Genomic DNA, 12,538 nt, shown 5'->3' on the forward strand with positions numbered 1-12,538 from the left:
AGGGAGTGAACCAGAAGGAAGAAAATAATGGCCAAACAGGAAAATATGAAGAAACAAGAATTCAAAAAAATGAGAAGAGACTTAGGAACCTCCAGGACATCTTTAAACACTCCAACATCCAAATTATAGGGGTACCAGAAGGGGGGAAATGAACAGCCACCAGTGGAAAACTTATTTGAACAAATAATAAAGGAGAATTTCCCCAAGCTGGCAAAGGAAATAGACTTCCAGGAAATCCAGGAAGCTCAGAGAGTCCCAAAGAAGTTGGACCCAAGAAGAAACACACCAAGGCACAATCCTAGAAGCAGCAAGAGATAAGGGGACAGTCACCTACAAAGGAGTTCCCATCAGACTGTCAGCAGATTTCTCAAAAGAGACCCTACAGGCAAGAAGGGGCTGGAAAGAGGTATTCCAAGTCATGAAATCCAAAGACCTACAACCAAGATTACTCTATCCAGCAAAACTTTCATTTAGAATGGAAGGACAGATAAAGTGCTTCTCAGATAAGATCAAATTCAAGAGTTCATCATCACCAAGCCCTTGTGATATGCAATGTTAAAGAAAACGAAGATAAAAAAGATGAACAGTGAAAGGACAGCAAACTCACAGTTATTAAGTACCACACCTAAAACAAAAGCAAACTAAGAGGACAGCTAGATCAGGAGCAGAACCATAGAAATGAAGATCACGTGGAGGGTTAGCAACAGGGGAGTGGGAGAAGGAGAAGGGGGGAGAAGGTACAGAAAATAAGTAGCATAGATGGTAGGTAGAAAATAGACAGGGGGAGGGCAAGAATAGTATGGGAAATATAGACTCTAAAGAACTTGAGACACATGGTCATAAATTAAAGGGGGGGAATGGTGGGGGAGGGACGTGCAGGGTGGAGGGGAATGAAGGGGGGAAATAAAACAACTGTAATGGCATAATTAATAAAATATATTAAAAATAATACAGGAAATATTTCCATGATCTGGGGGTAAGAATTTCTGTTCACAGTCTAGTGCTCCCCCACCGCGCCACACCAGCCAGGGCGGAAGATTTTCTTAAGGCATAAAAAGCATAAAGCAAAAAGGGAAAACTTGATAATTTCACAGAAAATGTAAGAACTGTTCATCAAAAGACAGAACTAAGAATGAAAAGACAATTAGAAAAAAGATATAATTTGTAAAATATATAACCAACAAATGCTGTGTCCATAATACATTAAAAATTCTTATGAATCAGTAAGAAAAAGACTTAAATAGGCACTTTTAAAAAACCTGAAGACTAATAAATATGCAAAAAGTGTTCAATGTCATTAACGATCATGTTAAAATTAATACTATACATGTAACAAGCTAGTTACAATTCAAAAGCATGACAATAGCAGGTACTGGAGAAGGCTGGGTAACAAGAACTCTCATTTACTCCTGGTATGAATGTGCATAGCCCCCTGGAATACATGATATGGTAACAATGAAGACTCACCTGTGAGACTCAGCATTTCTTTCTACTTCTAGATAGACATATACTACAGAAACGTGTTTATGTACACCAGGAATCATGCATAAAATGCAAAAATGGCAGCATTATACATAATGTACAAGGACTGAAGTCAACTCAAATGTCCATGAACAGTATGTTGGCAATATTACGGTACTGTCCTCAAATATACATGAACAAAACTGAATGAGCTATACAAATTCAAACAAACTGCAGCTACAGAGCAACATGGATGAATCTTAAAAACAACCACTGAATGAAGGAAGCCAAATACCAAAACATATACACAGACACATACACACACTTTCTCTCTCTCTCTGATTCCATTTACAAAAAGTTCAAAACCTGGGAAAACAGAATGACCACTTATTTAGGGATGCAGACACAGATAGTAAAACTACAAAGAAAAGTAAACTACCACAGGCCATTAGACAATGGTTACCACCAAGGTGCCAGGCAGGGGAGAAATGGAGCATGGTCCAGATGACCTGGGAGGGGCTCCCAGGGGCTCCCGAGGTGTGGATTTGAAAATCATCTGGGTTGTGGCGATGTGGGTGCTCGTGCTTACCTCCGTATTCTTTAAACTGCATATCTGTATATCACAAACAGTTCTGTGTGTGTATCTCAACTTAAAAATAAGTTTCAATTTAACAGCATCACAGTTGTGAGCATAAACGATCTCTATGCTGTTTGGGAGACAAGGAGAGACTACCTGCCTCGCTTTCCAGAAAAGACACTGAAGCTTGGAGGAGACGTCGATGCTAAAACTGTATCTAGTACCCAAGGTTAGGGTCTTGTCCCTGACTTCAGGGACAAGACTACCCAGATTCTGCCTCCTCAGAGGAGGTGCACAGGAAATGGTGAAGTTGGTAAAAGCTCCCGTCTTAAAAAAAATACTCCAAAGAAGGCTCTTTAAGGCTTCTGGCAAGGACGTTTTATTTTTTGGTTAAAGCCACATTAACAGAAACACCATAAAAACAAACATGTAAACAAGGTATCAGAACTCTGGTTCACTGAGACACCTCACACCCAGAGCATCTGAGGTACAAAGGCACCTGGCTAGGTGCTGGACAACCTGACTGCGGCAGCTGCTCTGACCCAAGATGGCACAGGATGACCAGAAAGGCCGGGACCCAGGCCACCCAGGACCCTCCCCTGTCCGCTTGGTCCACTCCAGACAAACCTTCACTACTCCAAAGACCCGCCTGACAGAGGCTGGAATACAAAGGTGTTTGCCACGTTGAACTTGCAGACAAAGGGCTGTTGGGGCAGGAAGAGGAAGGGTGGGAAAGGATGTCAGTCAACTTCTGTTGATCCACACGGCCTCAAGAACTCCTGTCCTCGTTCATGGAACCACTTATTGGAGACTGTGAACAGACAAAAAGCACGTTACAATCCTGCTGGTTAGGTCAGCCCCCCAAATTCATGACTCCTTCAGGAGGAATCCTGCGCTGGGCCCTTGGATTCAGATGAGAGTACGAAATGGTCTCAGGTCTCAGGCTCAAGAGGAAGCTTAGTGAGGAAGAAAGACATACGTATAAACAGTATGGATAGAGAGAGGTGTGTAAGGTTGCCATAGAAACAGAGCCAAAGGGCATTTAACCACGTGGAGGAAAAAGAGAGCCCAGGCTGGACATGAAGTTTGAATAGGACTTGTCCAGGGAAGAATATGGACAGACCATCATGGTTTCTGTACCAAGGGGGTCCAGGAAGTGGGAACAGGATGAGAACGACATCCAGCATGAACTCCCAGGTGTGTGCTAAGAACCCTGGCCAGGCCGCTACTACTGGAAAATGGCGGGTGGGAAGTGAGGGGCAGGAGATGAGGATGTGGAGGCCTGGCAAGACGGTCAAGGGCCTGGACGTCGCCTCAGGAGCTGTAGGCCAGCGGATCCGACCTCTGTGCCCTGGGTGGCCAAGTGGTCGCCTAAAACTGCCTCAAATCCCCATGAACCACACTTCATTCCTCAACACAGACTCCTCCACAATGAATAAAACAAATTTATTCCAATGTACTACAGAAGGCATAGATCTTTTTTAAAGTGAACTTGTAGTAATACAGGTACTTAGTTGAAAAAATCAAAATGTCTACAAGGCTTACATGATAAACAGCCATCTCCTACCCCTTCCCATCAGCAACCCTGCTTTCGGAGGACATTCGACTTCTTTAGCTGGCTTTCCTGATGATCTGCATTTTCCTAAATAACTTGCGTCTAGGGCAATTTCTTGACTTTCGATTTTGGAATTCTTTTATATGACCCCCTAAAACATACCTATTACCACCTATCTTCCTAATACAGTTAAGTCACAGGTTTTAGTTATATTAATATTTAGTGTTTACATATTGACATGTAAATATTGCTTACACATGAGCTACCTACCACTTCCTTTTTTGTACCACTTTTTCTTTTCCCTGCTCAGCAACCGCCTCATTTTCTTTCTCATTTGTTCAATTTTCTGAGAACCTATCACTATTTATCCCCATAACTCTGTAACAGGACTATAAACTCATCTTTCTGTGATCACTTCCTGTCACACGCTGGTTCAGGCCTCTCCACAGTGCACCCCAGCTGTCTCCAGACACAGCTCAAGCTTTAGCCTCTGTGGTTTGGACCCAGCCTCATCCCCTGGCCCACAGGCCTCCCCTTAGCCAAGTGACAAAGGCAGCCAGTTCCCACAGCCGTGGGGCTGGTTTCAGCCTATGGGTGCCTTGTTCCACATGGGACTTGCTGGCCTGGGACACCCCTGCCCCTCTCTGACTCCCGTCCTCCCCAAGGGCTCCCTCAGAACCCTTGCCAGAGTCCACTGCTCTGGAGAGCCATCCTGGACCTCCGATGCTTGTCCAGCTATTCCTCGGCTCTCTTGGCATCTCTGAGAGTGACCTCAAGTGGCTGTCCTGACATATACCCAGCTCAGTGGACTGCTACATGGCTGGATGGGACTACCAGTTAGCAGGAACAAAAATTTAAAAAAGAAAAAAAGAGACCCAAACACTTCAACAAGAGAGACAGTCTCGGCTTTGTGAAAATCTGGCAGCCATTGTCTCCAGCTCAGGTCTCAGGACGAGCACGAACGCCCAGACCGAGGCCCCCAAGGCCCAACGCCACTCCTCCAGCCACTCACCCCACTTGCAGCCCACAAGCACGGGGCAGGCAGCGTGCCTCGTTCGGTAGTCGCCTTCCCCGCTCCGCAAGAGGTTGTACCAGAAAACTGCTGTGCCCTGGGAAAAGGAGACAGCCCAGCAGACCACCCATCAGAGGCTGGCCAGGGACCTGTCCTGGGCACCAGAGCCCCACCCCGAGCAGAAACGCCCCCAGTGCCCCAGGCACAGGGGGACAGGGCCCTGGAACTCCAGCCACAGACAAGTTCCCCAGAAAGCACCTGCCCCTCCCCGGCTGGTGGGGGTCTGAAAACCTACCTGCTCCTCAGGGGCCTCCCTCCTCACCCCTTCTCCCCTCAGATGAAAGCTGAGGCCACAGGGTCAGAGGTTAGGCAAGAAGGGGCTAAGGCCCCTCCCAGTGAGAGTCAAGTAGGCCAGCGAATGGGACTGGGGGACATGGCGCCCTACTTCAACGTCTGAACCATACAAACCAGAATTTACCTTCTTGGGCCAAATTGCGGCTCCCAGATCAGGAAAGACAGTGGCACCCCCAGCTTCTACGTCGCTCATCTGGGAAGAGAAGGCACAGAGCTTGGACTTCACCCGGGGTGTTCAGAACCACCGAGCCCAGAGGACAGGACGAGGTGAGCAGATGAGCCTCCTCTGAGCAGGCGCAGCGTGGAGGGCGGGGGGAGGGGGGACTCTGCTCCTTGGCCAGCCTTTCAGGGAAGAAGGTTCTTCCCACACCCGACCGCTCCCTCAACCCTGCTGAATCCGCGTGGTTCGTCAGGACGGTCTCCATGCCACGGGCGCTCAACACCTGCAGGCCTGCAGGAGACCCACACCCCGGCAGTCCTCAGACAGGACAACCCAAGTCTGGACTCGGAAGATGCCTGCCGGGCCTCCGCCCCTTGTCCCTGTTCTGCCTGGGCCTTGCCTAAGTCACAACACCCCAGGAGCTGCCCTGATGCTGCCAGTACCGCCCGTGGCCCCACTGTGGGCTGTTTCTCTGGCTGTAAAAACATGTTGCTTTAGTTAGTTCCTCACCTCCCCAGAACAGCGCCTTGGCCAGGGCCGTCTGGGTGGACAGGCAGGGCACCATCTCTGCCGAGCCCTGCTTCCTGCCATGGCGAGCAAACTAAACAGAACAGGAGTTCCTGGCAGGGAGGCAGCACTCCTGCCCAGAGTGCACCTCGACCAGCGCCCGCAGCGCCCGCAGCGCCACTGCTCCCTCCTCTGGCTCTCCCCTTTTTCCTCCAATGCAGTACCATTTGCAGCTAATAAGTATTTCCACAGGACACATACCAGACAGACTGACGGGTCCTTGACAGGCATGGAAAATGAACCAGATGAAAACCCCCGGTGGCCACAGCCCCAGGGGTCAGATCCAGCCTCTTCTCTAGAACCCAAAAGCCCCGTCGGGCCACCAGCCTCTCCCTCCAGCCCTTCTCTGAGCCTCCAGCCTGCTGCTGTTTTTCCAACATCCCACACTCTTTCCCTCTTCCAAGTCTCCACACACTCTCCTCTGCCAGAAACCAAGCTCCACCAACTAATTTCCCCTCCACCTTCAAGTCCTGACATTGACATGTTCTTCCCCAGGGAGGCCTTCTCTGAACACCAACCCTGAGCTACTGGCTTCAAAGCACCCGTCGCCATGGTAACGAGACAGTTACCTCTCCTGTGTTTAATACGGGCCTCTCATCTTAGACCATCCGCCTCCCCAGACAGACCACACATGTCCTGCTCACCAGCGTGTTCATGGCAGTCCCCGGCACATAAAAGCCATGTAATAAAAAGCTTAAATGAGCCCTGGCTGGGTTGCTCAGTGGGTTGGAGCATTGTCCCACACACCAAAGGGTTGTGGGTTCGATCCCCAGTCAGGGTGTGTAGGGGAGGCAACAGATCGATGTTTCTCTCTCTCTCTCTCAAACCATTAGACACATTCTCAGGTAAGGATTAAAAGAAACTAGAGGAAAAAATGGACATAGGCCTCTGTCTCTAAGTTTCCTGACAGCTTCTCAGTCTCCCTGGGGCTGGCTGTCTCAGCAGAGGGGAGAGAGAACTGTCGCTCACGTGACAGAAAAACCCAACAGCCCGAGGCCGGGGCACACGTTAGCTGGTGGGAGGCAGGACAGCAAGTCTGGGAGGAAAGGCAGCTTCCATCTGAGAGCACCTCGTGGCTACGTCCTCACTCTGCTGCCGAGGACGGAACCTTCCAGGGCACCCACCTAAAAATTCCAAACCAGCACCAGGCCCATCAATAAGGAAGATGTGAAGGTGCTGGGGGTCAGGGGTGGGGGGAGCGAGCCCACAGATGGGAAAAAAAGGACAAGAAGGGCGCAGAGGGCCAGGAGGGCCCAGCCTTTGAGCACCGCTGCTGGTATCGGCCCCGACAGGAGGGAGAGGGGAGAGCTTGCTGGACCCAGGCTCCCCTCAGGCCCACACACCTCACACATCGTACTCACGTAGTTTAAGAATGTGGCCACACGGTTCCCCGTCCCTAAATGCTTGAAAACATCTTGCTCATCGTTCTATAAAATCAAGTGAGAGTGAACAGGGGGTCCTGGACCCGATACTTACATAGTTAAGAAACGTGGCTAACCTATTCCCCTCTGTTTTGAGGCCGCTGTCAAAAGGTCGCTGCAACAAACAACAACTTTCACCCAGGTTTGCAACTGACTTCACCCACCATCCCCCACCCCCGCACTGGGACAAAAAGGGTCGGGGATTGTAATAAGTGCGCATTTCATCCATCGGCCTGGACCACGGACCAAGTAAACCCAGGCAGGACACGGGGAGAGGGCGGGAAGAGCTTCCGCAGAGACCCAGTGGGTCCTCTGCTGTAGAGTTGAAAGAAAAGACAGCAGAGTGGGCAGGAGGAACGTTCCCCACATCACAGGGGAAACGGCCAGGCCTCCCTGGGCTCACAGGCCTCGGCCTCCAGAGTGGGGCCCCTCTGATAACAAGGAGCGGCCCTGGTGAGGTGAGGGGAGCCTGCTGTGGAGGCTAAAGCGCTTCTAGGAACTCCAGCCTTCTCACACCGGCTGGAACCGGGCCCTTTGCAAGCAGCGGTGACTTGGGTGGCTTGGGCCTTACCCGGGAGAAGTCAAAATGCGGCTCGTACTGTCCTCCCATTCCGTAATTAGCAACCTGGTGGGAAACAACAGCATTGACCTTGTCAGCAGCATGAACAGCCCTGAAGCAGCCCCTCTCTCAGGGGTGCTGTCTTCCCAGGTAACAACTAGAACACCTGAACCCCCAAACAACCAGAAGCCCCAAGACCAGCCTCTCTAAGGTGGAAGGTAACTATGCCTGGCCAGCACCGGCAGAGCGACGCTGCCGGCAAGTCTACAGCGGGGGAAGAGTAAGGCTGCAGCACAAATGTGGTTTCCCAGAGCAAGATGGGCCACCTGCGCGTGGCCACTGCAGAGAAGCTCCAGCCCTTCAGGGACACTCAGATGGCAGCAGAGGGAGCCCTTGAGACAGGCTGTGGCCTGAGCCCTGTTTGTTTGGGAGATAATGAGAAGGTAATCCAGAGGAAAGTCAACAACAAACTCATGATTGGGACTCTTTTCTTAAATGCTAGTTTGGGAGCTTCTCAGTGCCTGGCACTGCCCCTGCCACATCCACCAGCGTGCCACAGGAGCTGCTCCTGGCCGTGCTGCGCGGGCTGACAGAGCCTCCACCCCACAGCGGCCTGCTGCCTGCGGGACTTCTGTCCCCGAGGGCAGCAGTAGGACCTGGGCGGCAGCTGCAGGGCGGCAGCTCTGGCCGCCCTACCTCCGCACCTCCAGCAGGAGCCTGGCCCTGAACAGGACCTGGGCCACCTCTGCTGCAGCAGCTACCCGGTGTCAATCATTGGATTAGAAATTGTAAGTGCCTTTGTGAACAGTTTATCAGCACAAGGTAAGTCCCAAATCACAATGGTTATTTTAGCTTCAGTAGACAGAGAGATGATGTTCAAGATGAAATTCAGAATCTGATATGAACGCTGGCTGATGAAGCGGCACCACCAAAGTCCACCTAGGAACACTTCCTGAAACCTAAAAACTTGTGGGGCTCAGCTATTAGTCCTCAGAAAATGGGCACTTTTAGTGGATCCTTCTGAGTATTTCCAACCATCAGATGAGAAATGCTGCGGCACTGGCAACAGGGAGGCCAGGAGGGAAGGCAAGGGGGCGGACTTCACCACAGAGAACCCTCCTGCGGGGGCCCAGACAGAATCTGTCTCATGCGATAGTTCTATCGTTCAAAGTGCAGACACTGGGCAGCACGGCTTTCAGTCTTCCCCAAAATAAAAACCTTGACGTGGAGAATCGGGGGATGAACAAACGCAGTCACCCACGGCGTCAGCCTCCAAGATGCCCATACCAAACCCCCGGGCACCCTGTGAATGGAGCAGGAGGCCCGGCTCCACGGCTGGCCCGCAGGTGAGAGGCACCTCTGCGGAGGGAAGTGCTGGAGCGGATGACGAAACGACTGCACCAAGGCTGTCTCTGTGGCTCCACTCAGGTCAAGAACTTAAAGCAATTTAAACATGACCGTGCTTGCTGTGCTGCTGCGCCGGGGAAGGTGCCAGCGCTGCACACTGCTCTGCTGGCTGCTGGGGCTGTGGGGTACAGGCTGCACCCCCAATGCTCCCACGTGTTGGGGGGGTGCTTACACATTCAATTCCCAGGTAGTGAAAGAAGCTGCGCTGCCCCAGCTGGTCTGTCTTTTCAACTGGAGACCCACATGTGGTCATGGGGCCGAAGCCCTGGGACCTACACTCTCCAACACCAGTGCCAGTGCCACGAAACTGCCGGATTTGCTGCCATCTGACTCACCGTCTGGGCGAGCTTCAGTCCCCAGGCTCACACCTTTAATCACAAGCAACTGCACATCCAAACTGATTCCTGGGAGCAGGTGTTCACTTGAACCTTCCGATTTGTTGTTGCAAAAGTAGAAGAGCAGTTGTGGGGGAGAGGGGTTTTTATGATGCTGAGATACGAGTGAGGCCAAAAATAGTTAGAGATCGCTTTTTTGGTGAGACTGAGACATCGAGTCAGAAACGTCTTCCGCCTTACAGAATTCTAGCAGTGCAACCTCTATCTGGCCCTCCCCCAATTCACAAGAAAACCTCACCTGCCCCTTTTTCTTCTAAATGATCTAGAGCAAACCCATCAACTACAGCGGAAGGAGCATGAACAGGCGGCCGAAGAACGGGGCCCTGTCCAGAAGCCTGCAGCGCCCCCACAGGCACCGAGCGTGCGTTCATCACACTGCAACAAGCCCTCCGTGTGGGACAAGCAATTAGAGGCAGGCACCAAAGTCCACGCCCCTGTCCCCCGGACAAGGTGGGACCAAAGCCTCAACACCGCTGGCCAGCTGTGGGAAGGCCAAGGCAGCACCTGGAGGTAAAGCAGACAGAGCTGGTGTCTCGGCCCCCGCGGCGGTCTGGGTCATCCAGAAGAGCCCTGACTACCTCCGGCACTCAGGCTCCACCACCCGCTGAGCAACAACACAACAAGAGGCCAGGCAAGGCGAAGCTGGTCCAAGAGCAAAGAAGCCGCCTTCTGGGGCTGTGAGTGAGACAGAGCACAGAGGGTACAGCTGGGAGGCCAGCCAGGAGGGCGGCCGGGCCACAGGTGCTGTCCCCTCTTCTCAGCAACCTCAGCCCAGGGTGTGGGATCAGCCCATCCAGCAAAAAAGTACGGCTCCCTGGTCAGGACCATGAGAGTCCTGACATCAGCTCTGATGCGCAAGAAGCAGTGGCAGGTACCTTAACGACAACGAAAACCCTGCCCAGGTGATGGGAGTCACAACAGAGACCACTGGGGTGCAGAATGCACCTAGCACACCGAGAGCCCCGTTTCTCTTGAGAGGGCAGGGTTCTCACACACAGGAAGGAAGTGGGAAGTGCGGCAAACTCCTCTATCTGTGAGTGTCTGCAGAACTTAAAAATCTGTTGAGAACTAAGATGAGCTGCACTGAAAAGACTACAGACCGTTTTCACAAGACTGTCTTTAAGGTAATCAGCATGTTTTTTAAAACCTGTGGTTGACTTTGCACAAATCCATAAAGATGACCTTCAAATTTGGTTTTCTGATTGCTGACACAGCTACAGACTAAAGCAGGAGAGAGGGAGCAGGGAGGGGGGAACAGAAAGAGAAAGAAAGAAAGAGAGTGAGCGAGCACGCCGATTTGCTTGGGAGTGTCTAGGCACAAATCAGAGACTCTTTACCAAGTAGCCTTCAGTGCCGTGTTCTAATGAAAGTTGCAGTTAATCAGACCCAAAGGCCAAGCCTCAAGGCGAAGGGCGAGATCCCCGAACACGCAGAAACTCTGGCTGGACAGATCCAGGAGACTCTACAAAACGCCAGGGAAGCTTCTCCAACAGTGTCTCAGGCCATCGCTTTACAACAGAACCAGAGGCTCCCACATTCAGAAGGTGGCCAGTGCCGACTTGAACTCAACAGTCTGAGGCTCATCATCAGGAGCTTCACCCCGAACCTGTCAGCAGTGCGGCCACAAGTCTTCACAATCACCTTTGAAACACTGGGAGCCGAGGGCCCACGGTCCAAGCTCTCACTTCTAGTAACACACCCAGGAACACTTCCCCCCCACGCACACTGGACCAGGACTCAGCACCCACCCTCTGAAGTCGTTTACAGTTCTCGCAGAGGTGTCCCCGGAACGGCTCAGCATTTCCGTGTCTATAGAAGATACCAACAGGCCTGCCACGCCTGGCTCCCAGTAGGACACTGGGCACACAGGGTAATCGACAGTTGCTCACTGTAGCTGTTGAGTGCCAGCGGGCATGCTTAATTAACTCTGGCTCCCCAAAGTGAGGTCACTTCACAGTCACAGCATTATACAGTCATTTTGTTTATTGGACAAGCCTCCCTAAGCCTGTCCCTGGGCACCATGGGGGACCATCTAGCCAGACACACTGACTCCTAACGCAGGGTCCCAGGGACCAGCCATACCTGCAGCAATTCTGCGGTCTTTACTGTTAGCCCTGTGATGTGCTGCATCCGGCGGTTCACTCGTGCCACCACGGGATCATCGCCCTCCTCCAGCCAGGAGCTGAGCAAAAGAGGGAGAGAAGGAGAGGGAGAGAAGACAGGTGAGGCCCTGCACTCTCTCCCCAGAGTCAGGGCTGGCATTAACAGGCAGCATGGGGACTGCTGTAAGCAGGGGAGGTGCCAGCAGGTAGGACAGGCCAAGCCGCCCTCCCCTAGGACTCCCTGGGTGGGGACTGGGAGGCCCTGGAGCTGGGCTTGAGCCGTTGTCCCGCCACCGTCACCTTTGCTGACCTTTTGGAAACCCTGTAGCTGGCCACGGTGAGGATGCCTGTCTTGGGATCTCGAACAGTGGCTCGTGCGAGCTGGAAGGCAGGAAGGGAGGGCAGACTTATCCTTCTTTGCCTTGAGTGCTTTCCTGGAGAGACTGGGACTGGATTTGCCAGTCAGGCCAGTGCGGGAAGAAGCTTTGCAGGCAGTGGCTCCAGCCACAGCCCTGTGATCCGGAAGCCAGGCCAGCTAGTCATCTGAGGCTTCCCCATCCCTGCTCCATGGTCAGGCCCTGCAGCCTGCTCTCACCCAGGTCCATGCCGTCTGCAGGACAGTGCCTACAGAGTCTGCTTGTCCATCTGCCCATCTGCCCAGACAGCTGCCTTCCTCACCAGGCCCACGCACCACCATCCTCCCCCCCAGCACAGCCTGCACTGGCTACTCCCTCCCCCGCCCCACCTTCAAACAATGCCACCATCCCTGAGTCTCAGCTCTGCACGCTCCTCTGGACCTGGTCAAGTCCATAGCCCTTCCCAACCTCGGGGGCCCCCTGTGCCAAGACACATGTACAAAGGCTCTTCTGCCGCCCCAGCGGGCACTGGCTCCACTGCACAGGAGCAGAGACAGGAGGCGCAGCATCCGCCTCACTGGGAGAAGTCTCCAAGGTCAGACAGCAGGGTCA

General features: G+C 52.5%; 1 protein-coding gene across 4 annotated transcripts in view; it reads right to left on the reverse strand.

The window, feature by feature from the left end:
- Positions 1–2,393: 2,393 nt before the first annotated feature.
- P4HA2 (prolyl 4-hydroxylase subunit alpha 2) overlaps positions 2,394–12,538 on the reverse strand; it is a 31,314-nt gene continuing 21,169 nt past the window's right edge. For 2 of the 4 annotated variants that reach the window (XM_037129895.2, XM_037129896.2), the window contains exons 10-16: positions 11,881–11,951; positions 11,551–11,650; positions 7,679–7,732; positions 7,048–7,113; positions 5,084–5,152; positions 4,606–4,702; positions 2,394–2,849 (exon numbers count right to left, since the gene is read on the reverse strand). In XM_037129895.2, coding sequence (XP_036985790.1) covers positions 2,779–2,849; positions 4,606–4,702; positions 5,084–5,152; positions 7,048–7,113; positions 7,679–7,732; positions 11,551–11,650; positions 11,881–11,951 — 528 coding nt within the window. In that variant the 3' untranslated portion in view covers positions 2,394–2,778. Of the gene's footprint in view, positions 2,850–4,605; positions 4,703–5,083; positions 5,153–7,047; positions 7,114–7,162; positions 7,223–7,678; positions 7,733–11,550; positions 11,651–11,880; positions 11,952–12,538 lie in introns of all 4 variants that reach the window. The other 2 variants (XM_053672764.1, XM_053672763.1) reach the window with 2 other exon arrangements.

This window comes from Artibeus jamaicensis, unplaced genomic scaffold (assembly GCF_021234435.1).
Source record: "Artibeus jamaicensis isolate MK-2021 breed Jamaican fruit bat unplaced genomic scaffold, CSHL_Jam_final contig_786, whole genome shotgun sequence".
Taxonomy (NCBI): Eukaryota; Metazoa; Chordata; class Mammalia; order Chiroptera; family Phyllostomidae; genus Artibeus; species Artibeus jamaicensis.